The following is a 25,969-nucleotide window of genomic DNA, read 5'->3' as shown; positions in this document are numbered from 1 at the left end:
GAGGAAGCGAATGTCTTTGGCTCTGCCACAGAGAGCAAAACTAGATAGAAGAGGGGGTCATTGGGAGTTGTAGTAAGCGACTTTGCATTTAGAAAAACTTTCTGGACAAGTAGGAGTTGCCCAAGAATGCCTTTGAATACTTCAGTAAGGAAGTCAATTGCTGATGGGGGAGGCCAAGCTGCTGAGTGTTCGTAGAGATGGAGGGTTGGCATGGGGTCTGCACTGCATAGCTTCTGGGGCCCTATGATAATTTTCACAGCTGGTGGGTTTTGAAATACTTCCTCTATTAAATGACAACTAACGGTCATCAGTTTTTTAAATGAACTCGAAAGTCGACATTGATCATGATAGAATTACGTAGTGAGTCCTGCTTGTGGCAGTGTTTGTTCATGACTTGGTGCCGACCATAACCCCCTGGGGCGTGTCCATTTCCGGTTCTTCAGAAGCTCTTTGTTGTGTTTCATGTCTCACTGCCCCTCAGCAACTGACTATTAGTATTGAAAATATGGGCCTTCGTTTCCAAGGGGAACTTGGGGTTATTTGCACTTCTTTAAAGGTATTCCCATCCTGTTCTCTTCCTCTTGTTCAACTCTGGGTCCAGCTCATTAGTCTGTATTGTTTCTCCTAAGGATCCTTTTTTCAAAAGTGAAAATAATATGCTTCAGTCTGCATCTGGACTCCCATCAATTTTTTTCTCTGAATGTGGAGAGCATTTTCTATCATGAGTCCTTTGGGATTCCTAGATTATTGTATTGCTGAGAAGAGCTAAGTCAGTCAGTGTTGCCATTAGTGTATACAGTGTTCTGGTTCTGCTCACTTCACTTTTCATCAGTTCTTTCTCCTAAGGATACTTGCCAATAAATAGACTCTATAGGTCACACATCCAGATAAGTACATCTGGGCAAAGCACACTGTTCATCCATTTGATCTTTGCTGTGTGCGTGGTCACATCATACCTCAAAAGAGGGTTTACAGATGTCTTCCAGGAGACTGCCATGTTCTGGGTCTAGATACACAACCAATACAATGGCATCTGCAAAAACAGCTTGTGGGGCCCCACTGGCTCCTCTTCAGCTGTCCTCTGCTCTAGATCTCATTCAGCACAGCCATGACCTTTGGCAAGCAGACGTTTCCCTGTCTTACATCTTCTGAGGAATCTGCAGAGAAGGATTAGGATGTATGATTGGGAAACCCCTTCCAAGGAAGAGTCTTATTTCTTGCTTTCTCAGTGGTTTGGGGAGGGGTTAGAAGGAGGGAGAAAATGGAGAACTGAAAATAAAAAATTATTTTTAAAAAAGGAAGAGACTCTTTTAGGGCCTTATTTTGCTTTACTGAAACAAATACTTCATGGGAGGTGGGGTGGTAGTGGATAAATAATGGTAGTTTGTATTCTTTCCACCAGGGCTTCTTCACCTTTTTTGTGTCCTAGACCCCTTCGACAGCATTATGCAGAAGCCCATGGATCCCTTCTTAGAATAATGCTTTTCAATGTATCAAATAAAATACCTGGGATTACAAAAGAAACCAAGTTTCTTGAAATAGAGTCAATAAACTATGAAAAAGTGAGTCTACAGATCCTCAGTTAAGAATCTCTGTTCCACATCTGAATCACTTGTGAAATGAAAGAGCTCCCTCATGCCACATGTTGGGATGATTTAGCTCAGTAGTTCGGTGTTTGCTTTGTCACTTGTATTTTCAGTGTTAATTAGGTTCCAAGATTCTTTGACAACCTTCCCCTCTGTAAATTTTGTATCTTCATCTCAACCTCACTGATTTTCTTTTCTTTTTTAAATTCTGTTTTATTGGGAAATCAGCAATCCATTCACATGTAGAAACACTTTAAGAATGGGGAAGAGGACAGTTCAGGACAGTATGAATGGTGGGTTTTGTTTGTTTTGCTTTTTAAATCTGCTTTCTCTTCATAGAATCAGAATTTTGAGAGTTGACAGAGACTTGAGAGACAGAGCATCTCATCTGCCCCCTACTCCGACATCCCTGATGAATGGTGGGTTGTCCAGCCTCTTTTGGCAGACCACCACTCCTTTTCAAGGCAGCCCATTCCACTTGTTGACATGGCTGATTGTGAGCTAGTCCAGTTTTTCTGATGTCGAACATTATTTTGCCTCTTGGCTACTTCATTCTTGTTGCTTCTGGTTCTGCCTTCTGAGGGCATAGAGAAAAATCTAATCCTTTCCCCACAGGAGGGCCCTTCAAATCCGTAAAGACAGCTACCATCTCTCCCCAGAGTCTTCTCTTTTCCAAGATAAACATTCTTAGTTCCTTCAGTCTATCTTCAAGGCCCTTCATCATCATCTCCTGCTTGTGTACTCTGATTTGTAGCTTAGTTTAGTAATGTCCTTGATCTGGTTTCTGAAACTGAATGAAGCATTCTAGCTGAGGGTAGAAGACAGTGAGGCTGACCACTCTCTATTTCTGGAAGCCCTCTCCCCTCTTACTGCAGCCCAAGATGGCATGAGCATGTGTGGTGCCCACTTCACTTGGCTGACTCATTGAAGTTACAGTCCACCAAACCCCGAGATCTTTCATCAGCACATCAGTGTCTCTACTGTTGTATACATGTGAGGTTAATCCTTTGTACCCATGTGCAAGACTTTAGATTTGGCTTCATTAAATGTCCTATTAGATTCAGCCTAAGGGTCTGGCTTGTTAAGACCCTTTTGGATTCTCACTCTGCCAACTACGCTGTTGGCTTTCCCTCCCAGCCTGGTTTCATCTGCAGATGTGATGAGCAAGTCAATGATAAATAATGTGAAATAGCCCAGGCTCAGATCCATGGTGATATTCCACTGGAGACGACCTATGTCCTTGATGTTGAGCCATGAGTCCAGCCCTCTAATCCATTTCTCTCCCAGCATCTCCACAAGAATAAATAGCTTGAGAGACTGTCCCAGGCAAACTATATTTCCATTGTTCCCCCTGCAGCACAGTGCAGCGAGCTAGCATGTTCTTGATGAAGCCTGGCTGGCTTCTGGGGATTTACCTGTTCCCTAGGAATCGAAATACAGCTAACTGGCTCAGCGTCTGCAGCCCCTTTTCCCTTTCCATTTTCAGGATCAGGACATTTGTCCTCCTTTGCTCCCATGGCCCCTTTCCCTTTGTCCATGATCTCTCCACTACCCCTGGCAGGGGCTGTCAGAGTTACACCTGCCATTTCCTTCAGGCCCCGGGGGTACAGTTACCTGCACTGGGGGACTTAACGTTCATCAAGGCCTTGGGTCTCCACTCCTATTAGGTGCTCTTGTTCTGGTCTTTCCAGGGTGAAGGTCAAGCAAGCTAAGGAGGAAGGATGCATCTCTGCTCTGTTTGTTCTCAGACATGGAGGGCCTGACCCCATTTGATCTCTTTTTAACCAATGAATAATAACCATGTTCTTAAATCCTTCTTCTGTTACTTTGTTTTGACTCTGTCTTCTCTACATTTTTCCTCATCCTTATTGGTCTCGTTTTCTTCCTGTTTGAAGTTGTTTTCTAAACTAACCACAATTCCAGAGGACTTTTAAAGAATTTAATATTTTATTTCAACCCCCAGTTATATGTGAAAACAATTTTAGCATTCTTTTTTCAAAGTTTGAGTTCCAAATTCTCTCTCCCTCCTCCTCTGCCCCCCTCCCCAGTTGAGAAGGCAAGCAATTTGACATGGGTTATATAAGTATAGTCATGCAAAACACATTTCCACGTTAAGTCATGCTGTGAAAGAAAAGAGACACAAAAAAAGAAAGAAAAAGGAAAAGTATCTTTGATCTGGATTTAGGCTCTAGGTTCTTTCTCTGGAGATGGACAGCACCTTTTCTCATAAGTCCTTCACAATTGTCTTGGATCATTGTATTGCTGAGAAGAGCTAAGTTCACAGTTGATCATACAATATTGCTGTTGTTGTATACAGTGTTCTGGTTCTCAATTCACTTTGCATCAGTTCATGTAAGTTTTTCTAGGTTTTTCTGAAAGAATACTAGTCATTTCTTATAGCACAAAAGTATTCTTTCATAATCATATACACATCTTTTTTCAGCCATTCCTCAATTGATGGACATCCCCTCAATCTCTAATTCTTTGCCACCATTAAAAGAGTGACTATAGGGGCAGCTAGGTGGCACAGTGGATAAAATACTGGCCCTGGATTCAGAAGGACCTGAGTTCGAATCCAGCCTCAGACACCTGACACTTAACTGTGTGACCCGGGACAAGTCACTTAACCCTCATTGCCCTGGTGCAACCCCCCCCCCAAAAAAAAAAGGGAGCTACTATAGGCTCGAAGCATAAAAAAGTAAACAGAAAAAATAAATCATATGGGCTATTAAAAGGTTAAACTGTTTACATTTCTACATGGGAAGATGATACTTGTAACTCATAAGAACTTTCTCATTATTAGGGTAGCTAGATGGAATATATTTAGACAGAAGGCACAGGTGTGAGTTGAACATGATGGGATGATATCTTTAAAAAAAATAAGGGAACAGCTAGGGGGTGCAGTGGATAAAGCACCAGCCCTAGATTCAGGAGGACCTGAGTTCAAATCCAGCCTCAGACACTTGATACTTACTAGCTGTGTGACTTTTTGTCATATTAGCCAATCTGATAGGTGTGTGGTGGTAGCAGCTCAGAATTGTTTTAAATTGTATTTCTCTAATCAGTAGTTATTTAGAGCATTTTTTGAAGTGACTATAGATAACTTTGATTACTTTGTCTGAAAACTGCCTATTCATATCCTTTGACCATTTTTCAATTGAGGAATGGCCCAGAAGACTTTTTTTTTTTTTTGATGGGGCAGTGAGGGTTGCCCAGGGTCACACAGCTCATAAGTGTCAAGTGTCTGCGGCCGGATTTGAACTCAGGTCCTCCTGAATCCAGCACTGGTGCTTTATCCACTGCGCCACATAGCTGCCCCCCCTCCCCCCCCCCCAGGACTCTTGATGAAACATGCTGCCCACCTCCAGAGAGAGATGATGGACTTCGACAGCAGATGGAAGGATTTTTTTTTCAGACATGGCAAATGTAGTAATTGGTTTTGTCTGACCACATCCATATTTGTAACAAATTGTTGTTTTTCTTGCTTTCTTGGTGGGTGGCAGGGAGAGAATTCAAAACTGAAAATAAAATTGAAATTATTTAAGAAGGGGGAAATTCTGTTCTGGATCTGGTTTTCACTAACAGTGGAAATAATGGAAACCTTGATAAGGGACCACTCCCTCCTAGAGTTGGGAAAGAGAAGAGAGATCTAGGCCGAGGCCATCCTCCTTTGTTTTCATGCCCTTTCTTGGGATTCTTGGCTTTTGGCTCTTCTGGATAAATTTTGCTATTATTTTGGCTGGAGCGCTGGGTGTTCGTATTGAACAAAATCTGGAAGTCAGTTCAGGTCGTGTCCCAATTCAACTCCCTTTCCCTACTGTCTCTTTTATTGCTATTTGTCTCCCTTCCAAGCTCATGTAACATTTAAAAATACATTGTCACAGATAATCTTGGGTCTTTTACATCATCTAGTTTCCCCTGTGTGTGCCTTTCCTTGCTCTTTCCTTTATTATTTCATAATAAAGACCCTTTTAAAAAGTAAAGGTGAAATCAGTAAAAAGCGATGAATGCATTTTGTTTGTAGTACTGCACGCTGCAAAGCAGTGGGAAGACATAGCATCTGTCTTTTCAGTCCTGAGCTTATTCTGGAAGTTGGCAGCATTTCTTTTCAGTTGTGAATCCCTTGCACCACTAAAACAGTAGCTGTTTTGTATGTTGTATTTAAGGGCCCCAAGTCTCTTGCAAGTTTTCTTACAGCCACTGGTGATGGGTAATTTTTCCCCTTGTTGTGTAGAGATGTTTACAAATATTGACCCCTGACTTTTACTGCTCGTCAGGTATTTAAGTAAAGGTGTGGGAGTGGTTAATTGTCATTGCCAAAGAAATAATGGGAAATTAAACCATTTTTGCATCATTGCCCAAAATAAGGGACAATCACTAGCAGGCCAGAAGAACTTGATAAACATTGTATAATTATTGTTTCATTTCATGTCCCAGTGCTATGTTCTTTGCAGACTGATGATAGCAGACTGCCTGATGCCAGATTCTTAAAGGTCTTTTGGCTCTCTGCCAGCCGTGGGTTCTGTGGGCTGTGCTGGACTTCCACTTGGTTGGCTGTTAGACTCAGCTTAATTTGAGCTCTTGGTTAGCCCTGCTGAAGGCTCTTTACCAAGGATCTTTGAACGTTTAGAAGAGACCCACTGAAGTCTGAACTCCCAAGAGGCTATGCCTGAGGGTGTCCAGCTGACCGAACTGGGATCGGCCATTTGGGACTTGGAGAAACTATGGGCAATCCAGTGGGCATTTCTAAAGTGACTTTATCTTTTAGCTCCTCAGGATCAGCCTCAGTCTTGACCCACAGCAGTTCAGGGAACAGCTTAAAACGCCCTGATACCACAGACTCCCTCATTTCCTCCATCTCCAATGGGATGAGTGACGCTGGTAAGTGACTCCCTATTGAAGGCCACCTGGACATCGGCTGCTGGCTCCTGGGATGTAGATGACAGTGAGGGGGATTTGCTTTTCAGACCTGTTTGACTCGCATGATGACCGAGACGACGATGGAGAGGCCGGTTCTGTGGAAGAGCATAAGAGTGTCATCATGCACCTCTTATCCCAAGTTAGGCTAGGAATGGATCTTACCAAGGTGAGCCCCCTGGAGCCCTGACTGCTGCAGCGTCTTTTCAGGGGGCTGTCAGGGAGCTGATTCCATTCAGTAGACATTTCTTAGGTCCTTACTGGGTGCCCTGCATGGGATCTGGGGCTAGTACCAGAAAGAGCTGCTTCTAGAAGAGGGAATGTTTGGGGGAGAAAGGACACATCAGAGCCACCTGAGGCTGGTGCTGGGCTGCTGGGCCTTGGCCCAAGAATTTGTCAGGAATTGAGTGAGGGGAGGGGCGGGAGTGGAGCCCACAGCTTTGTTTTGGTGTGGGCATTCCATCCGAGCACTTTAATCAGGATCTGCCTCCGGGGCTTCATGGCTGAATGGGGGAGTCACATGCAAACAGCTGTCTAGGATAGATGCAGCAGGAATGGAAGGGAGGGGGGCACTGAAAAAGGTGCAGGAGGGCAGGTTTGAGCTGAGTCTTTGACCAGGAGGTGAGGACAGAGGGAGAGCCAGGCACAAGGGCCCTCGAACCCAGGTCCCCAGGGTAGTGACCCTTCCTCAGTACTTCCTGCTGGAGGAGGACCTCCCTTCGTTTCTCTCCCCGCCCCCGCCCCCCCCCCAAGTGTGGGTCTGAACGTAAAACTTTTCTACCAGGCACCCAGAGCAAGCAGTGGGCACATTCGCATTGGCAGCTGGGGCTGACCTCCCTCCCACTTGCCCTGGGGGCTGCTGGGTGCTCCCTGAGCTGCTCCTCAGCTCAGCCTTCTGGCTTGTGGCTGCCTATCAGTGTCTGTGCTCCTCACTCACTCTGTCTGCCTGTGGAGCAATTGGTTCCTCCTCCTTGATTAGAAAGTCCTTGAAGAGAGATACAGGTTCTGAGAGTTCAAATGTGTGTGTCTTCAGGTGGTTCTCCCAACATTTATTCTCGAAAGAAGATCACTTTTAGAGATGTACGCTGACTTTTTTGCACATCCAGATTTGTTTGTGAGGTATGTTACAATGCTTTCTGAGACTTTCCATGTCTGGGGGGTAGGGGGGAGTATTAGCACTTATTAAACACCTACTGGATGCTTTTACAAATACTCTCTTACTTGACCCTCACTATATAACCCTGAGAGCTAAGTGCTGTTTTCCAGCTGGGTGTGCAGCTGGATGGAGCGTTGTCCCTGGAGCCAGGAAGAGGTTGAATTCAAATGCAGCCTCAGACACTTAGCAGCTGTGTGACCTTGGGCGAGTCACTTCACCCTGTTTGCCTCAGTTTCCTCATGTATAAAATGAGCTGGAGAAGAAAACGGCAAACCATTAGGCTCATGGATCCAAAGTGGGGCAGGCGGGCAGGAGGTCTGTCTGCCTTTCTATGGCAAGGGGAGCAGCAGCCTTTGGCCGAGGTGCTCCTACCACTCCCTGGCGGCCTTCCCATGGAGGGAGCCTATGGCAGGGGACCCATGGCCCTGGACACACGCAGGACTGCTGACGTTGGCTTTTCTCCTCTCAGCATCAGCGACCAGAAGGACCCGAAGGACCGAATGGTGCAAGTCGTCAGGTGGTACCTTTCTGCCTTCCATGCGGGAAGGAAAGGGTCTGTGGCCAAAAAGCCATACAACCCCATTCTGGGGGAGATCTTCCAGTGCCACTGGACGCTGCCCATGGAGAATGAAGAAAATGCGGTGAGTCATAGACTTCCCTGCTACTCAGCCCCAACCAGCTCCCTTGGCATCTGACTCTTCTTGGGCCTAGATGCAGGTTCTCTTCCCCAGGCACTAGCTTCCCCCTGCCCTCAGGATCCCGCTGAAGCATCTGTGGGCTTCAGAGCAGCCTAGGCAGTAGTCATTCTGTCCAGCTCTTGTGGGACCGTGGGAGGGCAGGCCCTGCTCTGAGAAGGGACTATGGAAGCCTGGCGACCCTGGCTGGCACACTTCCAGAGGTGAATGCAGAGGGAAGTGGCAGCCACAAGTGACATCCTATGTCTGCTGTGCTTTTGTTGGCAGGAGCCGATGTCTGAAGGCCCTGTGCCCTGGGGCTCCAAAAACTGCGTCACCTTTGTGGCAGAGCAGGTCTCCCATCACCCGCCCAGTAAGTGACAGCTAAGCTCCACCTGCTGTTCCACTGCCCCTGTGGTCAGCCTGAACCCTTCCTGTGTGGCATTCTCCTAAAATGCCAATGCCGTCACTGGGGCAGATATTGCCAAGGAGCTGTTGCCGCTCCCATGCCTTTCCCCATTCCTTCGGGGTCCCTGGAGCTGCCCAAGACTCACCACTAGAGTGGGGGAAGTGACAAAGGCCTTTCTACCAGGGGCAGCATGGGGTCATTCAAGGATCCGTGCAGTTTCCAAACGCGTTACCTTCTGTTCTGGGTCCCACTCACTGCTTGTCTGCAGGGTTTGTCCTAATTCTCTGCCCCATGGTAGCCTGGCTGTCACAAGCAGTAGCCTCACAGGTGGGCGACATCTATTTAGTTTTGCCTTCCCTGTTCTGAGGCCATCTCATGCCTCCTGGCCGTAGGAGGCACAGCCGGCTCCAATTCTGGCTTCCCATACAGTGGTGGCTCATTAGCAGGCCAGGCCAGTTGCTCTGGTTGCTTTGACCAAGAATCTGACCTGTTCTGAATTGTCTCTGAAAAGACTCCGTTTTGGTGCCAACCCCGGGCTCCTGGAAGCAGAGGAATGTCTGTGACTCTATCCGCTGTGGCTTTCAGAAATCCTGGGTGTCAAGTGAAAGCCCACTTGTACCTGGGCATCTACCCTTCCATGGCCAGGAGAGGAGACTTCTGCCTCAGGGGCCCTGGGGAGGGCCGGCGGGACCAGCATGGTTCTTGGACCTGAGCTGATGCTGAAACTGTTGACTTAATTCTTGGTGTGGCTGGGCCTCACTCCTGCCATATGGCCAGCCAGGTCTATCCTTCGGCTCACGGGCGCCCCCCTCACCCAGGTGTCTGTGGCTGTGCTGGGGAAGTCTTTGGCCCAGCATGGTGAGATGGACACACGGGGACTAACTGGCTGCGTCTTGGTTCTCAGTTTCAGCTTTTTATGCCGAGTGCTTTAGTAAGAGGATCCAGTTCAATGCGCACATATGGACCAAGTCCAAATTCTTGGGGATGTCCATCGGCGTTCACAACATAGGACAAGGTATGGGGCCGGAGACTGCTCTGTACTGCTGGGTTCTGTCCTGAAGCCAGCTTTCATCTGGATGGGGGAATGTCGGTCTATCTATTCTCTGTTCAGGTAGAGGCCAGTGCCAGCCTCACCGTGCTTTCTCTTCATGTCTTCACAGGTTGTGTCTCTTGTCTTGATTATGATGAGCATTATATTCTCACCTTCCCCAATGGTTATGGAAGGCAAGTAAACATGTTTTTCTTCCTCCCCCATCTCACCCCTAGCAGAGCCCTGCCTGTTGCCTCCTGCCTCCTGCACACAGCCACTTCTTAAGGCCCTTTTTGGGTTTCACAGGTCTATTCTCACGGTGCCCTGGGTAGAGCTGGGAGGAGAATGCAGTATTAACTGCTCCAAGACGGGGTACAGCGCCAACATCATCTTCCACACAAAGCCTTTCTATGGGGGCAAGAAGCACCGAATCACAGCTGAAATTTTGTAGGTACCTTGCCTAGTCCCATGCAGCAGGTTCTGTCTGTCTCTGACCTCAGCCATCTCCCCTCCCTTGGGGCCCAGGATGCCGGGGCTTTAGCTGCAGGCCATGGGAGGAGGGCAGGAGGTAGGAGTGCCTTCCTCATCCTTCCTGCCCCACACCAGGGCTGGCATCCCATACCTGAAGTAGCTGAAGGCATCTACCGGCCCCTTTTGTATTCATGAGAAGGGCCCAGGGCTAGTTGTTCAGTCACCTTTCTCAGGTAACTTCATGAAGGGCGTGTCCCAGCCTTCTGACTGGGTGCCTCACACTGATGCTGCCCCCCACTCCTTTATGGCCCGATTCCTCATCCCTTGGTCTGTCTGTGTCTCTTGGCCTGCAGTGGATTCTTCACTGGCCCCTGCTGCTTACCCTGTTCCTCAGCTGACTCCCCCGTTGGCTCTGTGGTGCCTTGGCTTTAGCTTGTGACTAACCTCAGGCCTTTCTTCTTCAGCCCTCCAAATGACAAGAAGTCCTTTTGCTCAGTTGAAGGGGAGTGGAACGGTGTCATGTATGCGAAATATGCAACAGGGGTAAAGTACCCAAAGTTCTCTCTTTTTTCCCCAGTGATTGCCCACAGAGACAGCCACGAGCACAGGAGCTGGGCCTTGTGTGGGGTGCACTTTGGGGAGGAGGGTGATGGATGTGACTGGAAGGAATGTGCCAGTCTTTCTGTCTTCTAGGAGAATACAGTCTTCATTGATACCAAGAAGATGCCTATCATTAAGAAGAAAGTGAGAAAGCTGGAAGACCAGAATGAGTACGAGTCACGCTGGTAAGGAGGCTCTTGCCATCAAAGGACATGGGGGCGGGAGGGCGCCCTGAAGAACCTAGTCATAGGCCAAGGGCCAAGAAGCTAAGCTGCTTCTTGTGTGACAAAGCTCATAGGGACCCCTTGGCCAGAGGAACCAGAGCTGGGCCCCTACAGAGATCACCTGGCATCAGTCTACTGGCAGGGCCTTCCCTTTGCATCCTGGGCTTCAGGCTCCAGATGCAATGTTGTGCCCCTGCCCCTAGCAGGACTCAGAGGTTGGAAAGGGGCCTTTGAGCTGATGTTTTTGTTCCCAGAAGTGCTTTTATGTAGATGTCTTAATCATTCTCTATTTAGCCTCTGGAAGGATGTCACTTACAACTTGAAAATCAGAGACATTGATGCAGCCACAGAAGCAAAGCACAGGCTGGAAGAGAGGCAGAGAGCTGAAGCTCGAGAAAGGAAGGAGAAAGACATCCAGTGGGAAACCAGGGTGTGTCCATCCTTCCACCTTTGCTTGGAGGGCAGGGCAGGGTTTGGGGCCTGGGAAACAGGCTTCTGAGTTGGAGTTGCCTTTTTCTTGTAGTTATTCCATGAAGATGGAGAGTGTTGGGTCTATGATGAGCCTTTACTGAAGCGACTCGGGGCCAGCAAACATTGACCTTCAGAGAAGTGACGGCATCTGTACTGCCTGCTCGGCCACGGCCCTAAGCGGCAGAGGGCGCGTTGGGGGCCTCCCTTCTCTTTGCAGTGGTTCCTATCTCAGGGTTACTGGACTTACTGATGCAGGTGAACAATTAAAGCAGGACGAGTCTCCTTTCCTCTGGGTGGCAGTCGCTAGAGTTTGGCTTCAGTTTTAAGAATCCATTCAAGCTTTGAAAACATTTCTAAACTCTGGGCTCAAGCTGTGCGCACACTTTCTCTCTAGTGCCACTGCCAAGGTACAGAACACGTCCCACATACTCTTCTCTTGGGTTCTATCTCTATATAAATACATACATATATATACACACACATCTATAAATATATATAAATATACATAATGGAAGAAGTCTTAACTATTCTTTACATCTGTAAATAGAGATTCCTTTGGATGGATGGTTTATTAGAAAATTATTTAGCAAACTATAAAATCAAATGTTTTAGCATTTTGTTATCTCATTGAAAATAATGTCTGTATTTTTATTTTTAAATTTAACTATAACCCTTGGGCTTTAATTCCACTATGGGCAGCATCTTAAGGCTTCATAAAATACTTTTCCAGACTTTTTTGTGTTTTTATTTTCTTTGTTCATAACCCAGTGGCAAATCAGCCCAGTTGGCCCCAGAGCTGGATCTTGTATGAAAGCCAAGTGATAAGCAGCTTTCCCTTGTCCATGCTTGGGAATTCAGCTAATGGTGTGATCTCTACAGAGGCAGCTAAGCCTAGCTGTCAGCCTTTGTCTTCCTTGGGTCACTCGCAAGGGCCAAGCCATGAGGTCTAATGATGGTTTGTTGTGTTTTTTTTTAATGGACACCAATTAAAGGTAAATACAGAAACACAAAGGGCTCTTTATTTTTTAAAAATCTGTAACTTTGTTCCATGAGCTGATGAGCTGCCTTTGCCTGGATGGGTCTTTTGTGGTCTCCACAGAAACCTTTACAAGTGCACACTTTGGGGGGAGGGGTATCTTTCTCTCTTGGGCTTCAGGATTACTACATACAAGTTCACCATGTTATGCTTTGGATCTGTTAGTCTCAATTCAAGAGGACAATCAAAGACCATGATGTAGCAAAACTTCTCCTTGAATGGAAGACTTAAGTCAGTAGTCGTGTTATTTCAAAAATACAAATTTCAAATACACACTGCTTCAGGCCAAAGAGACTGCAGTTTATTTGACTATTTTATGGTAGGGGAGAAGGTTAAGAGTTGATGTGAAAGCCCTGATATCAGTAATGGGGATGGTGGAATCTGCCAGCAGAGGAGAGGTCGGCAAATAGGTCAGCTGAGCCACTTCATCAAAGGAAGAGTTGGAAGAATCACAGGTAGCAGAGCCATCATCTTCTGTCTCATATTTGCCATAGCCAACAACCTGAAAAGAAGCATGCAGCCATCATGAGAGGTGAGCTTGGCCTCATGTCGCATGATGGCGGCTCGTGCCATCAGCAAAGCCAAAAGGAAAGACTTGGTATGAACCCGGGGGCAAACTGAATTAACCAAAAGAAACAGACTCTAATGAGGGATGGGGAAGGGAAACTTTGAATCTCGGCTGCCTGGACAAATCAATCAGTACTCACATGCACACTGACTATTTTGCTGCCATTTCCTCTATGAGACTTGAACCAGTTCACCAGGTCTGCTTTGGAGAAAGACTTGAGAGCTTGAATCTTCCAGGGGACAAAAGGAGAAAAAGCAAAGGCTTAAAAGTCCAAATTACCACTTTGTTTTCCCCTGGAAAGAATCACTGAATCAGCCTTAGGAGCCATTATATTATCAGGAGTAGAAGCCAGGCCAGAGTGGGGAGAGTCTTTGTGGCCCAAAGCGGGCTCCAAGTGCATTAGATAAAGCCCACCTCCATTTCCTAGCCTGGTAGACTCATACATTTCACTGGCCTCCCAGAGTTCCAGGACTAGGGCCAAAACCCCCCAACAGAGGATGGGGGAGGGGTGATTTTTGGGACCACCCCCTTCTTCAACGTGGCCTTTTCCATTGGCTGGAGTCACATCCCTCCCCCCAACTGGCTCCACCTGCCTCCATGGCACCAGCTTGTTTGGAGAATCTTTCCCCCCACCCCCCAAAGCTACCCTGGGAAAAGTCACAACCAAGCTGCTTTTGGCCTTAGCCAAAACACAAAATCACTGTTCCTGAAGTTTTTTCTTTCTGACTCCCAACTGGCCCCTGCATTCTCAGCCTCCAGCTTCATCCAAAGAATAAGTAAGTCACTAGAAGGGCAGCTAGGTGGCACAGTGGATAAAGCACTGGCCCTGGAGTCAGGAGGACCTGAGCTCAAATCTGGCCTCAGACACTTGACACTTACTAGCGGCATGACCCTGGGCAAGTCACTTAACCCGCATTGCCCTGCCCCCCCCCCCAAATTTGTATAAAATTGTATAAAAAGAATGAGGCACCATAGAAATTCCCTGCCCTCCATCATTCTATCATAAGCACTGTCATATCAGCCCCGCCTGCTCCTTCAGGGCTTTTCTGTGTTTCTGCTGGTTGTCCCAGAGGCATTCCAAATTCAACTAAACCTGGTCAGGTCAGAATGTCGTCCAAAGCAGAATTTCCCTTTAAAACCCTCTTCCTCCCAAACATCTCCATTTCTGTTACTGGGCCCCCTTCTAACCAGTTTTCACAACAGCTGTAGCACCATCCCTCCCCCTTGTCTCCACACACAGCTCAGGCCCTAATTGGCTCCAGGAAGAAGGTCCCCTCCTCTCCCTTGCACACCTGCCACCATTCCTGCTTTGCATTCAGAACCATTCTACCGACCCAGCCTCCTCCCCTGTTCGTCTCAGCTCAGGCTGCCTCCTACAAGGGGCCCTTCTACATCCCCAAACAGTTGGTTAAAGGCCAGTCCAGGGCCTGCAGGAAGTCATGGCTAGTCTCCTCAAACCTTTCCAAGGCTCTCCCTGTAATGCTGTAGGGTTCAGCTTGGCTCTGCCTCCCCCTCTGGATGCAATCTCACAGCAATACGGATTGTCTTACCTAGACCTGGCACAGTGATTAATAAATGCATGTTGCCTGACTGGCTGAACCTACAACTCAGGGGAAGTAGGCTCAGAGGTGGGACCCACTCTGTTTTACAGGTAAGAAATGTGAGTCACCTGGTATGAGGCTGAAAAGGTCTCCTGACCACAGTCCAGGGTGCTTTCCAGCCATTTCCAGGTTCAGGCAGACTTGGGTCTTGTTCCCCTCCCAAGGTCAGGGTGGCCCCCTAGGGAGCTGGGCTGGTCCTTACCTCGTGGGCCAGGCGGTCAAAGAGATACTGCTGAGTTGCCACCTCATTCCAGTTTCGATCTACCTCCTCTCCGAGGTGTGTGTCCTCACACTCCTTCAGCTTGATCAGAGCTACAACCTAGCACAAAGAGACACCCCCCTGAGCCTGGCACTTGCCAAGCCAAGCCTACCTTGTGCCCTGGGACAGCTGTGGGGAATCTGATGGGCCATGAAGTGGGGAGCCTTCTCCAGGAGCTGCCCAGGCCATGGCATCCTCCCAACACGAGGATCCCCAAGGACTGTATCAGCGAGGAGGAGGGGCTGGGAACAGTCTGTCCCCCTCATAGGCCTAGGGAGCAAAGGAAACTTACCCAGGGTTATGTGGGCAGTGGGTATGAGAGGGGGAGCTGCTCTCGGGGCCTCTCCATCAGGGAGACCAGGAGCCACGGATGGGTTTCAGGGCTTGAGGGGAGGTAGGAGAGGGGGAAGGAGAGCCTGGCTACCTGAGTATGAAAAGCATCTTCTGTCAAGTTCTCCATCCTTTCTTCAAAGGAAGAAAGAAATTCCTCTATTTTCTTATCAACAATTTCAGAGCTGAAAAAGAGGATTTCAAAAATCAAGCTTAGCTTAAAGGTCTGGAGCTAGAAGGACCCTTCCCGGAACTAGAAGAACAGAATCCAAACTCGGGGTTCAATCCCTGCCTTTGCCGCTTCCTCCCAATGTTTCCTGCGCCTCATTTTGGCGCCTGTGAAACGAAGCACCTGAGGAAACAACGGTCCCAAGAGGACAAGGCCCCTCGTCCTGACCCCCAAACCCATCCTTTCTTGGGTTTGAAGAGGCAGGGGTTTGGGGGAGGGGGCACAAACCGGTCCCCACTTGTGCCCTTCCCCCAAGCTTCCCCTCAGATGTCAGGAGACGCCTCTGGCTCCGCAGGTCACTGCCCATCCCTTCCCCCGCCTAACTCAGGGAAGACCCTCCCACAGCTCTGGAGACTGGCCGGCCACCCAGCAGCCAAGGCTGGCCCCATCTCGATAACTGCCGCCCCTTTAGACCCTAACCCTCCCCAGGCCTCCTCTCACCTGGTCCTCATGAAAGCCTCATAAGGGGGCCAAGTCCTTGGCACAGTGAGCTTCTGCCTCCTGTGCAGACCTTGCGTCCCTGGGGCCAGCTCTCTGGACCAGCCTGTCCACTGCCCAGCCCTTTGGCTGCTGGTCCACCCTCACTCTCCATCCCATGGCTGGGGGGAAGGGTCCAGGAGAGAAAGGCAGGGCACCCCGAGACTGTCCCCCAGGACAGAGAGCATCAGTAACCCCCGGCCCATGATGCCACAACGTGCCCACTTACTTGAACTTGGTGGCCTGAGTCCCTACAGTGACAGAGAAGCCCAGAATCCCTGATGTATTCCTGCAGGTTGGGTAGACGTGATACCTGCACCAAGGAGAGGCCTTCATCAGGGCTGCCCCTGCAGTGTCCATGTGGCCCTGTGCCCACCTCTGACATGAGGAGAGAGGCTGCGCCACCCCACCCCCCACTCCAGAAGCAGGAAGAGGGCTGCCCCCCCCCCCCCAGCTGGATCAACTGAAGCCAAGGTCAGGGACCATGCAGTCTGCAGCACTGGCTCCCACAGGACACAGGCACCACCATGGCTGCCTGGTCCCTCTCCCACTCAGGGAACTTCCACTCACCCAAGAGTCTGCTTGGTTCGAAGAAAGTCAAAACAAGGCTCTTCCATGTGCATCTGCAAGTTAACACGGAGGCCCTCAGAGAGGTGGCTGCTGCTCCACCTGTGTCCTTGACTCCTCCCTCCTCCCAGGACCACCCTCCTGGCCATACCCGAGCATCCCACAGAACCTCCACATCCCGCCAGGCTTCTCAGAGGATGCCCTGCCCGTGCACTCACCACAAGCAGCTCCATGAGGGTGTACTCCTTCAGGCTCCGGGCACCTGACTGAAAAGAGAGGCTCATCAGACCACGATGCGCAGCTCAGAAGCTGGGCAGCAGTGCTGACAAAGGCAACATTTATGAAGGGTCCTCTGCCTGACCCTGACGGAGACACAAAGGTGACACAGGAACAAGGCCGGCGGCCCCGTGTCCCGACACCTCTAGTTCTCGATGCCTCAGCCCCTCCTGCCGCCACAGGCACTTCCCGCACAACCCTGACTGCCAAAGAGCAAACAGGTCACAGGAGGGAGGCAGGCCCGCCACCTGGGGAGCCACATCTGCTGCTCCCTGACCAGGGGGACACCGGGCAGTTGGCTCAGCTCGCTAGGAGGCTGCAGGGAAGGGGAGGGATGCACTGGGGCCTCTGATTCATGGAAGTTTGAGGTCTCTAGGTCCCCAAAATGAGCTGTTAGCCCCGAACTGGACCCAGATGCCGGGAGGAGGAAGAAGACAGCTTCTAAAGAAGGCTGGTCCTCATCTCCCGGCCACCCCGCCCCACTCAGGGCATGTGGAAGCTGACCGGCCTTCTCTGGAGAGTGTTAACACTTCTTTCTCTGCATTCTTGGGCAAGTCTGGCCCCTTTGGGTCTGATTCCTCCTCCATCTCTCCACGGGGACCATCCATAAGACTCTCCTAGCTCTACCGTTGGGAATCTGCGCTTTGAACAACTCGGAGCAGCTTTGCTCCGGACCCTCTTCCCCTCCCCTCCCCTCCCCCCCTCCCCCCGGCTTTTTGGGCTCCATGGCACTGCTGCCATGACCCCTGCTGAAATCTGCAGGCAGAAAAACACAATGAGTTTCAACAGCGGAAGTAGAAGGCAAAGGTACAGGCCTTGACCCTTCTGTGGGTGACACCCCCAGGCATGGACTCAGATGGAGACTGACCTGATAGTAAACAGTGACTTCTGAGTTGGCATCTCCTTTGTTAAGGGCCTTCACTTTACACAGGTGGTGGGCGCCAGGCAGCTCAACCACTCGGAACTGAACGGGAATCTCCTTCTCCAGGGGCTTGAAATCCAGCTTGCTAAAGGAGAACACAGCCAGTGAGCCCCGGGCTGAGGCCCCCTAGCACTGCCCACCTCCAGGCTCCCTCCCACGTGAGCCGTGCTTGGCTCACGCACCCTCCCTCACAGCCTCCACATAGAGAAAAGACCCCTGGAGCTGGAGATACTCACTCAACCACATACTTCAGGAAGTCCATAGACTCCTAAGGAGGGAAAGGACAAGAACTAGGTGACCGTTCCTTCCCATTACCTTTGGCCACCTCCTCAGAGATCACCAACTGTGCCATTTAACACGGGGGCACAGCCCCTGCCAACCTGGTTTGTCCAGGCTCCGGCCCTCAGCTTCCATTCGGCTTGCTGGGGGCAGGGGACATTTAGGGCCCTTCGAGGACACTAGAAGACCTAGCTGTATATTAAGTTCTTGGTCTCTGGGCACAGCCAGATCCTAGGGAAAGAGGTGGGGAAACCTGGGCTATTGGGGTACCTGGGGCTGTAGACAGAGTGGGTAAAGGCACAGCCTCTGCCCTCACAGAACAGTCTGGGAGGGCGATTCAACGTATCTTGATTACTTGGCAAGTATGGAGAAGGCAATGAAACAGGCACTGACCCAAGAGATGGGGGACCATGGGAGGATGCTGGGCTACACAGGACTGGAATAACTCAGCAGCAGAGGGGAAAGAGTGGGGTGGGGGCACTAGACTAAACTGGGAAGCAACCCAGGGGGTTTGTGACACTCACTTTGCTTGTGAAGTTCCCTTGCACCAAGCCCTCCACAAAGAGCTGGGATTTGAACTCCTTCACAAAGTTGAGCAGGGCCTCTATGGTGAAGCCCTGAAGCAGGGCTTGGTACTTGTCAATCATGGACCACCGAGAGTACTCCAAGATCAAAAGTCGCACGTCTCTGAAGAAAGGACAGCAGGGGAATGGCCCAGGTGCACCCCGAGAACCCTTCTCCCAATACAAAGCAGTGCGTACAGCTGAGACTCGGGCTGACAGGGCTCCCCCTGCTTAAAGTGGGTCAGCGCTGAAGCCAAGTGCCCGTACAGTCGGCCTCTCGAACTGCCACAGCACAGCTGAGGCCCACCTGTGCCCACGCCCTGCACCCACACCCCATGCCCATGCCCTGAAGGTGGCACTCACTTGGCCAGCGTCTCGGGCTTAATCAGGATGTTGAAGTAAGTCTTCTTCAGCTGCTCTGTTATCATCCCAAAGACAGCAGGCGTAGAATCGAAGTCAGCTAAGTAGTCAATGATGAGCTGAAACAGCAGCTGAAAAGAAAGGGGGGAGAAAGGAATAGCCAGGGCCCAGCGGGCCAGCCCGAGGGACCAGGCTAGTGAGCTGCAAAAGGCCCTGGCCAGGCTGCTCCCACCACAAGGGCCAGTGGGTAGTGACACCAGCCCGGAGCCCTCCTGCCCAACCCCTCCAGGAATCCCTGAAGAAGTCAAGGTGGGGCCGCTTCAGCCCCTTCTGCTCAACGATTGTCCCTCCTCAAACTGCCTTCTCTTTGCTTCTTCCTGTACCTCTTTCAATAAACAGGGGAAGAAGAAAAGGGAGGGCAGGGCAAGGCCTCCTTGTCAAGGTTCTTGGCATACAGCAATTGCTTAATGCTTGCTGAATTCAAGTGACTTGCTCAAGGTCACAAGTGAAGGTGACCTTTGGGGCTCCTTACTGCAAACCCAATGCTCTTTCCACATCAGGCTCCCTCCAAAAAGGAGGCGCACATTAGTCCATAAAGTTCTTGCCAATGGAATGAAAGGTTCCCCTAACCAAAGGACAAGTGTTTTTATTCAGGCTGGCTGAGTGGTTTTGGCTTTTTGTAAAACAAAACCTTCAACAGTTCACTGTCCTGAGGTCAAATGAGAGATTTAGAAACTCAGCTTCTCCTTGATCAGCTGACACTAATGCAAACAGGACACCTTCCCTTCCCCACCCTCCCAGCCCCCAGAGTCCAGTGGAAAAGCCAATGGGACCCCCAGAGCTGCCCCACAAAACAAAATTCCCTGCCTGTTGACTCCTAAGAGAACCCTGAGCTAATTAACAGCTTGTATGAGGCAGAGAAGCTGCTAAAGGCAAGCACACGGCCAGCAATGAGAAATGGGAACTAAAAGTGAGAAAATAAAAATTATGGGAAACAAAAATCCTCCCCATCTCCTCACGTCTTCCGCCCCTTACAAATGGGGTTAGAGGCCCCCATCCTCAACAAAACAAGACAAGAACTCTCCCCTTGCCTCGTCCAAGCACCAGCCAAGAGCTGGCTTCCTCCAGGGAGCCTGCCCTGCCCCTTCTCCCTCCCTCTGCTAATGGTTCCTATGGATCCTATCTATGTAGAGCTCGCTTGGTGGTCTCCTGTCAGACTGGGAGCTTCCTGAGGGCAGGGGCACATAGTAGGTGCCTGACCCCACTGCTGCTCCTTTCACTATCTCCATTCACTGCTTCCCCTTCCTCTGCTGAGTCGCCCTCCCCAGGGATCCCACCACTCTCAGGAGGCCTGACACTGACTGATTCAGCAGATCCTCTGGTCATCACCTCCTGCAGCTCCCAGCACTGCTGACTGCGTGCAGCTGACACTGAGGCCTTCTCTCTCCTGGTCCCCCCCACCCCCTCCTATTTCCTCTGCAGCTTCATCCACCCACCCACAAGGCAGCCGCTTTCCCCCAAGCTCAAACCTGGGCCCTCTTCTCCTTCCAGAGGTCTGAGCATCCTTTCCCAGCCTCCATCTCCTGCTGTCCACTCAAAGGTTTCTTTTCTTTTCTTTTCTTTTCTTTTTTTTTTTTGCTGGGCAGTGAGGATTAAGTGACTTGCCCAGGGTCACACATCTAGTAAGTGTCAAGTGTCTGAGTCCAGATTTGAACTCAGGTCCTCCTGAATCCAGGTGGGTACTTTATCCACTGCGCCACCTAGCTGCCCCCCCAGTCACACGTTTCTTGTTGCCCACCCAGATCTGCTGCCCCATGTAGTGAGAAGAGGACTGGAGCCCACTGAGACCCAGCTTCCAATTTAGCTTTAAACACTTTCCATCTTCTTGTCTCCAACACCAGGCACTGGGCACAGAGCTTTGCAGAGCAGGCCCTGAAGCCAATTACTGCTGAGTCCTGTGACCGTGAGCAAGTCACACGCCCGCTGCACCCTCCCTTGGATGTGGGACAAGGACAGCTAAAGTGCCCGCCCACACTCTATGAGTCACCGTGTGGTTATGGGACACACTTTGCAAACCCTACAGGGCTCTACCAATGGTGGTGGCAGCAGCTGGGCTATTGTTAAAGCTTCAGCGAAAGCCCTGCCGCCCCAGGCTCTCTGTTTCTGCTCAGGGAGGGTGACACTGCCACCTGAGGCCTTTGTGACTCCCTCTTTCTAACCCTCCCCTCCCCTCACGTAGCCTGCAGGCTCCCAGGCCAGCCTCACGAAGCTACCAAAAGCCCAGGTCTAACCATGTCAACTCCTCGCTGAAAACCTTCAGTAGGTCCCTCCTACCCACAGGACCAAATACCAAGTCCTTGGCCCAGCCTCCAGCACCCTTCCCAGTGAGCCTCTCTGCACTGGTGCAGACCCAGAGACACCACCTTGTGAGGCTATAGGGCGCAGGGCGAGCTGCCCCCTCTCCCCTGGGCTGAAAGGGCCCTGCTGGGCCAAGCCAGGTACTCACAGGTAGCTTGTGGTTAAACCCTTTCACTCTAACGATCAAGCCGTGCTCTCCGGCCACCAGCTTATACTCCAGTTGGGCCACATCTGCTTCGTAGGCGGGCTCAGCCAGGTTGTGGGTGAGGATGTTCACGAAGATGTCAAAAAGCACCACGCTGCAGAGGGACACGGGGGAAAACGCATCAGCCTGCAAGGACTGCCAAACAAAAAGAAAACTGCCCAGAAGCACCAGCGACCCTGCCGTGTCTGGGGGCCACAGCCTGGGCACTGTGTGACAACAGGGAACAGTTCCTGCTCTCAAAGAGTTTCCAGTTTCGTCGCCCCATGGGATCTCTGCCCTCCACTGTTACTATTCCCGTGATTACTAAAAGTTTACTAGATTGCCACGTTTGAAAGAGAGGTCATACAGCTCTAAGTCCTGACCATAGATAGCCTCACCTTGAAACCAAGCCTTACGACCCCAGGACAGAGCCCTCTCCCCACACAGCGTGGCCGTGGCAACCTGGCCTCTAAGTCACTGAGGCCCCAGAGGTCCCGGGGCATGCCTGTGGGCCCCCAAAGGTAAAAAGGGTCTCCGATACCTAGTACTACACCCACACAGTCCTTTGTTTACCTGGTAACATCTCCCCTGAGGTCTTTATTTTGATTGTGTTATCTGAGCTTTCAGTTAAATACCTATTTTTTGAGCTTTTAGTTAAATACCTTTTTAAAAAACTCTATTTTTGTGGGGGCAATGAGGGTTAAATGACTTGCCCAGGGGGCAGGCAGTGGATAGAGCACTGGCCCTGGATTCAGGAGGACCTGAGTTCAAATCCGGCTTCAGATACAACACTTACTAGCCGTGTGACCCTGGGCAGGTCACTTAACCCCAATTGCCTCACCAAAAAAAAAAAAAAAAAAAGACTTGCCCAGGTCATACAGCTAGTGTCAAGTGCCTGAGGCTGGATTTGAACTCAGATCCTCCAGAATCCAGGACCAGTGCTTTATCCACTGTGCCACCTAGCTGCCCCCTAAATACCCAATTTTTATTTTTGGTTTTGGTTTTTTGTGGGGCAATTGGGGTTAAAGTGACTTGCCCAGGGTCACACAGCTAGTAAGTGTTAAGTGTCTGAGGCTGTATTTGAACTCAGGTACTCCTGAATCCAGGGCCAGTGCTCTATCCACTGCTCCACCTAGCTGCCCCTAATACCTAATTTTTAAAAAGGAGCAATCAGACATTCTGCTTGGCTCCAACTCCCTCTCCAGAATGTGGGCAGACAAGACAACAGCCTGCACAAATAAGTATATTTGTTTTACATTTGCCCATGGGCAACGGGGATGAAGAAACTCCAATCTGGCACTGTTGTTTCAGATTTGCTATCATCAGTCAGCACCCAGGGAGAGGATCCTCGGGGAGCAGTAGCCATCCCAGAGCATCTGAAGAGCACCTCTTAGCCGACCACTTCCTACTTTGCAGAATATCTGTTATTACAGTCATGCTTTAAATAAAATCAGGCCCACTTTGGTAGGTGACTGCTCCAAGATCAAAGATCCACCAACCATGAAAGGTCTCACTGGCCAAGGCAAGGGGAACTGTTGGCCCTATCTTTAGAATCTTCTCTTCTATCCCGTCAATATAGCCATGGTCATGTTCTATTATTCATTAGATGAAATGAAACCATGCCCCGCACCCCTTTTCTCCCAAGGAAAGAGAAGCAGGCTTACTTGGAAGCAGACCTCTGGATCAAGGGTGAGATGAGGTGGAAGCGGATGTAGGCTGAAAGGAAAGATGAAGATCAGATCAATCAAGGAAAACTGCTCCAAACCTCAGAGATGATTCTCAACAAAGAATTATTAAACATCCTTTTTTTTTTTTTTTGCTCCTGATAAATTGTATTACTCTTACAGGCTTTATTTTTGAGGTGGGGAATGGAGCAATGAGGGTTAAGTGACTTGCCCAGGGTCACACAGCCTAGTAAGTGTCAAGTGTCTGAGGCCGGATTTGAACTCAGGTCCTCCTGAATCCAGGGCCAGTGCTCTATCTATCCACTGAGCTACCTAGCTGCCCCATCTTATAGACATTAAATTTTTTTTTTCCCAATTACATGTAAAGAGTTTTCAACATTCCTTTTTGTCCTCCCCTTCCCTCCCCCCTCCCCAAGACAGCAAGCAATCTGATATAAGTTCTAAAGGACAATCATGTTCAACATATTTTTACTTTAGTCATGTTGAAGCATCCCCTTTTTAAGATTCGTAGGACACCATGCTCCATCAGACGTATGCTCCAGTATTTCTGCTGGTGGTGGTGGCAGCACCAATGGAGGAGGAGGAAGAGGAGGGAAAAGGAGCAGATCCGAACCAACATTTCTAGGTATTTTAGGGCTTGTTATTTACACGAGCCACACCCGCGCATGGGGTGATGGGCATTATAAAAAATCTCCAAAGGATCTGCAGCCAGGTCATCTGGACGCCCCCCAGCACAAGACCCACCACGCTAAGCTCCAACACAAATGGGCCATTCTCAGCATGGCAGCCCCGAGCTAACAAATTCTTTGGCTGTGCTAACTCAGGAACCTTAGTCTCCTCCTTCTGCCAAGGGCGATGGAGAATTGCATAGTCCTGGGACTGTCTGTAAACAGTGATGGAGAGGGGCAGCTAGGTGGCACAGTGGATAGAGCACTGGCCCTGGATTCAGGAGAACCTGAGTTCCAATCTGGCCTTAGACACTTGACACTCACTAGCTGTGTGACCCTGGGCAAGTCACTTAACCCTCACTGCCCTGCAAAAAACAAAACAAAAAGCCAATGATGGAACTTTGACCAGAGTCAAAACAAGGGTAGCTGAACTGAATCCCATAAATACTGACATTGTCAATATAAATGAAACCAGAAGCTGATAGGCAGTCATGGCTAAATGAAAAGAGGACTCTTCCCTAGAACTTAAGTGGACATCCTTAAAGAAACAAGGAGACAAGAGCTTGGAGAAGGAGCTTTGCTGTGCATTCAAAGGCAACAAAAAAGATCATTTCATCATCACTGACTCTGCTGTTCTCTTGATGGGCACCAGCAACCTGGCTTCTGCCCTTATCCCTTGAGTAATTCCCAGTACTTCTCTATGACCAAATCTGAACCCTACTCCTCCAGTCCCCCTTTCCTGCTTATAATACAATTCAGGCTTATGAACAAATTTCAAATCACAAAGTTGAATGAAGTCCAAGAGGAGGAGTAATGATGGAAGCAGGAGAACATTCCACATTTAAAAACCAAATCCAGCTATAATGAAATCTGCCCACTCTCAACTTGTTTAATAATATTTACTCTATCTTACAGAACATGTCTGATTGCTTGCTGCCTTATGGCAGGGGAAGGATGGATAAAATTTGGAACTCAAAACTATAAAGAAAACTTTATTACTTTTAAAAATATAAATAATATTTAATAATAATAATAATAATGTTGCTCCTTTAATACAAAAAAAAACCATGGGAACCAGGAGTCAATTTGTGTTAGAAGTGCTTAAGGTGGAATCTGTAAACTTGGTTTCAAATTTCTCTTTTTAAATTGAGCTCCTAGAACAGATACAAAGGGAATTTGTGGTTCTTCAAACCTAGGATGTCTTAAGACCTCCACAAATGCAAACAATAACATCAGGGTAACCATAACCCTCTGGAATTTTGAGCTGTTTTTTAAAAGAAGGCATTTGAATAACAGGCTCAATTCTCTCAGGAGTAGCAGCAACCCCTGAACTGGACTCCACCCAACTGAAAGGAAAATATTTGAAAACAATTTGCTTCCATAGCAGCGGCCTTGTTTATTTCCTGGAATCTGTTTTCCCCAGTAGCTTTCTCAGTAACCAAGAGAAGAAGCCTGCCCCAAAACCACAGGCCCTTCCCCACATCAACCTCTCTGGGGCTACCTGACTCTATTTACACCAATGGCTTGCACGAAAGCAGGGGAAAAGTTCATGCAAGGCACTTGTATGGTTCTCTAAAGAACAGTTTTTGTACTGGGTGACAAAAGGGGTCAAGGCAACCTGAGCACATTTTGATTTTGGTTTGGTTTGGGTTTTGGGGGGTTTTTTGGGCAATGAGGGTTAAGTGACTTGCCCAGGGTCATACAGCTAGTAAGTGTCAAGTGTCTGAATCCAGATTTGAACTCAGGTCCTCCTGAACCCAGGGCCAGTGCTTAACCACTGTGCCACCTAGCTGCCCCCGAGCACATTTTTGAATAGAAAGTAATGAGTTTCCTTCCATTTGCCTCCTAAACCCTTAACGAATGATGAATACGGTGTCCTGTGGACTGTTTTAATGGCCTCCCGACTGATCTCACTTCCTCCTGCTCTCACTTCTTCAATCTGTGCTCCACACAGTTGCCAAGAGACATTCCCAAAGCCAGGTGTGATCGAGAGCCAAGCCCGAGGAGTTTCAGAAGGTAAACGACAAACACCTGTTGGCTCTTAAGGCCCCAGTCGAACTTCCCAGACA

General features: G+C 49.4%; 2 protein-coding genes across 10 annotated transcripts in view; one reads left to right on the top strand and one right to left on the bottom strand.

Annotated features, from left to right (window-relative positions):
- The window catches only part of OSBPL9 (oxysterol binding protein like 9), a 157,287-nt gene extending 145,018 nt beyond the window's left edge, over positions 1-12,269 (top strand). For 8 of the 9 annotated variants that reach the window (XM_044001933.1, XM_044001932.1, XM_044001931.1 and 5 more), the window contains 12 exons: positions 6,355-6,467; positions 6,554-6,672; positions 7,537-7,622; positions 8,129-8,300; positions 8,622-8,706; positions 9,647-9,757; positions 9,903-9,966; positions 10,079-10,219; positions 10,708-10,786; positions 10,937-11,028; positions 11,362-11,497; positions 11,591-12,269. In XM_044001933.1, coding sequence (XP_043857868.1) covers positions 6,355-6,467; positions 6,554-6,672; positions 7,537-7,622; positions 8,129-8,300; positions 8,622-8,706; positions 9,647-9,757; positions 9,903-9,966; positions 10,079-10,219; positions 10,708-10,786; positions 10,937-11,028; positions 11,362-11,497; positions 11,591-11,665 — 1,273 coding nt within the window. In that variant the 3' untranslated portion in view covers positions 11,666-12,269. Of the gene's footprint in view, positions 1-6,354; positions 6,468-6,553; positions 6,673-7,536; positions 7,623-8,128; positions 8,301-8,621; positions 8,707-9,646; positions 9,758-9,902; positions 9,967-10,078; positions 10,224-10,707; positions 10,787-10,936; positions 11,029-11,361; positions 11,498-11,590 lie in introns of those variants that run through there. The other variant, XR_006356317.1, reaches the window with a different exon arrangement.
- Positions 12,270-12,853: 584 nt separating this feature from the next.
- NRDC (nardilysin convertase) overlaps positions 12,854-25,969 on the bottom strand; it is an 86,268-nt gene continuing 73,152 nt past the window's right edge. Inside the window, 13 exon segments of the mRNA XM_044001929.1 lie at positions 12,854-13,076; positions 13,282-13,371; positions 14,946-15,062; positions 15,427-15,517; positions 16,268-16,351; positions 16,609-16,661; positions 16,824-16,871; positions 17,750-17,888; positions 18,040-18,071; positions 18,607-18,769; positions 19,009-19,136; positions 21,512-21,662; positions 23,212-23,263. Coding sequence (XP_043857864.1) covers positions 12,876-13,076; positions 13,282-13,371; positions 14,946-15,062; positions 15,427-15,517; positions 16,268-16,351; positions 16,609-16,661; positions 16,824-16,871; positions 17,750-17,888; positions 18,040-18,071; positions 18,607-18,769; positions 19,009-19,136; positions 21,512-21,662; positions 23,212-23,263 — 1,349 coding nt within the window. The 3' untranslated portion in view covers positions 12,854-12,875.

The sequence above is a fragment of the Dromiciops gliroides genome, chromosome 4 (assembly GCF_019393635.1).
Source record: "Dromiciops gliroides isolate mDroGli1 chromosome 4, mDroGli1.pri, whole genome shotgun sequence".
Taxonomy (NCBI): domain Eukaryota; kingdom Metazoa; phylum Chordata; class Mammalia; order Microbiotheria; family Microbiotheriidae; genus Dromiciops; species Dromiciops gliroides.
The sequence above is the reverse complement of the archived record's forward strand: the minus strand, read 5'-3'. Positions and strand labels throughout refer to the sequence as shown.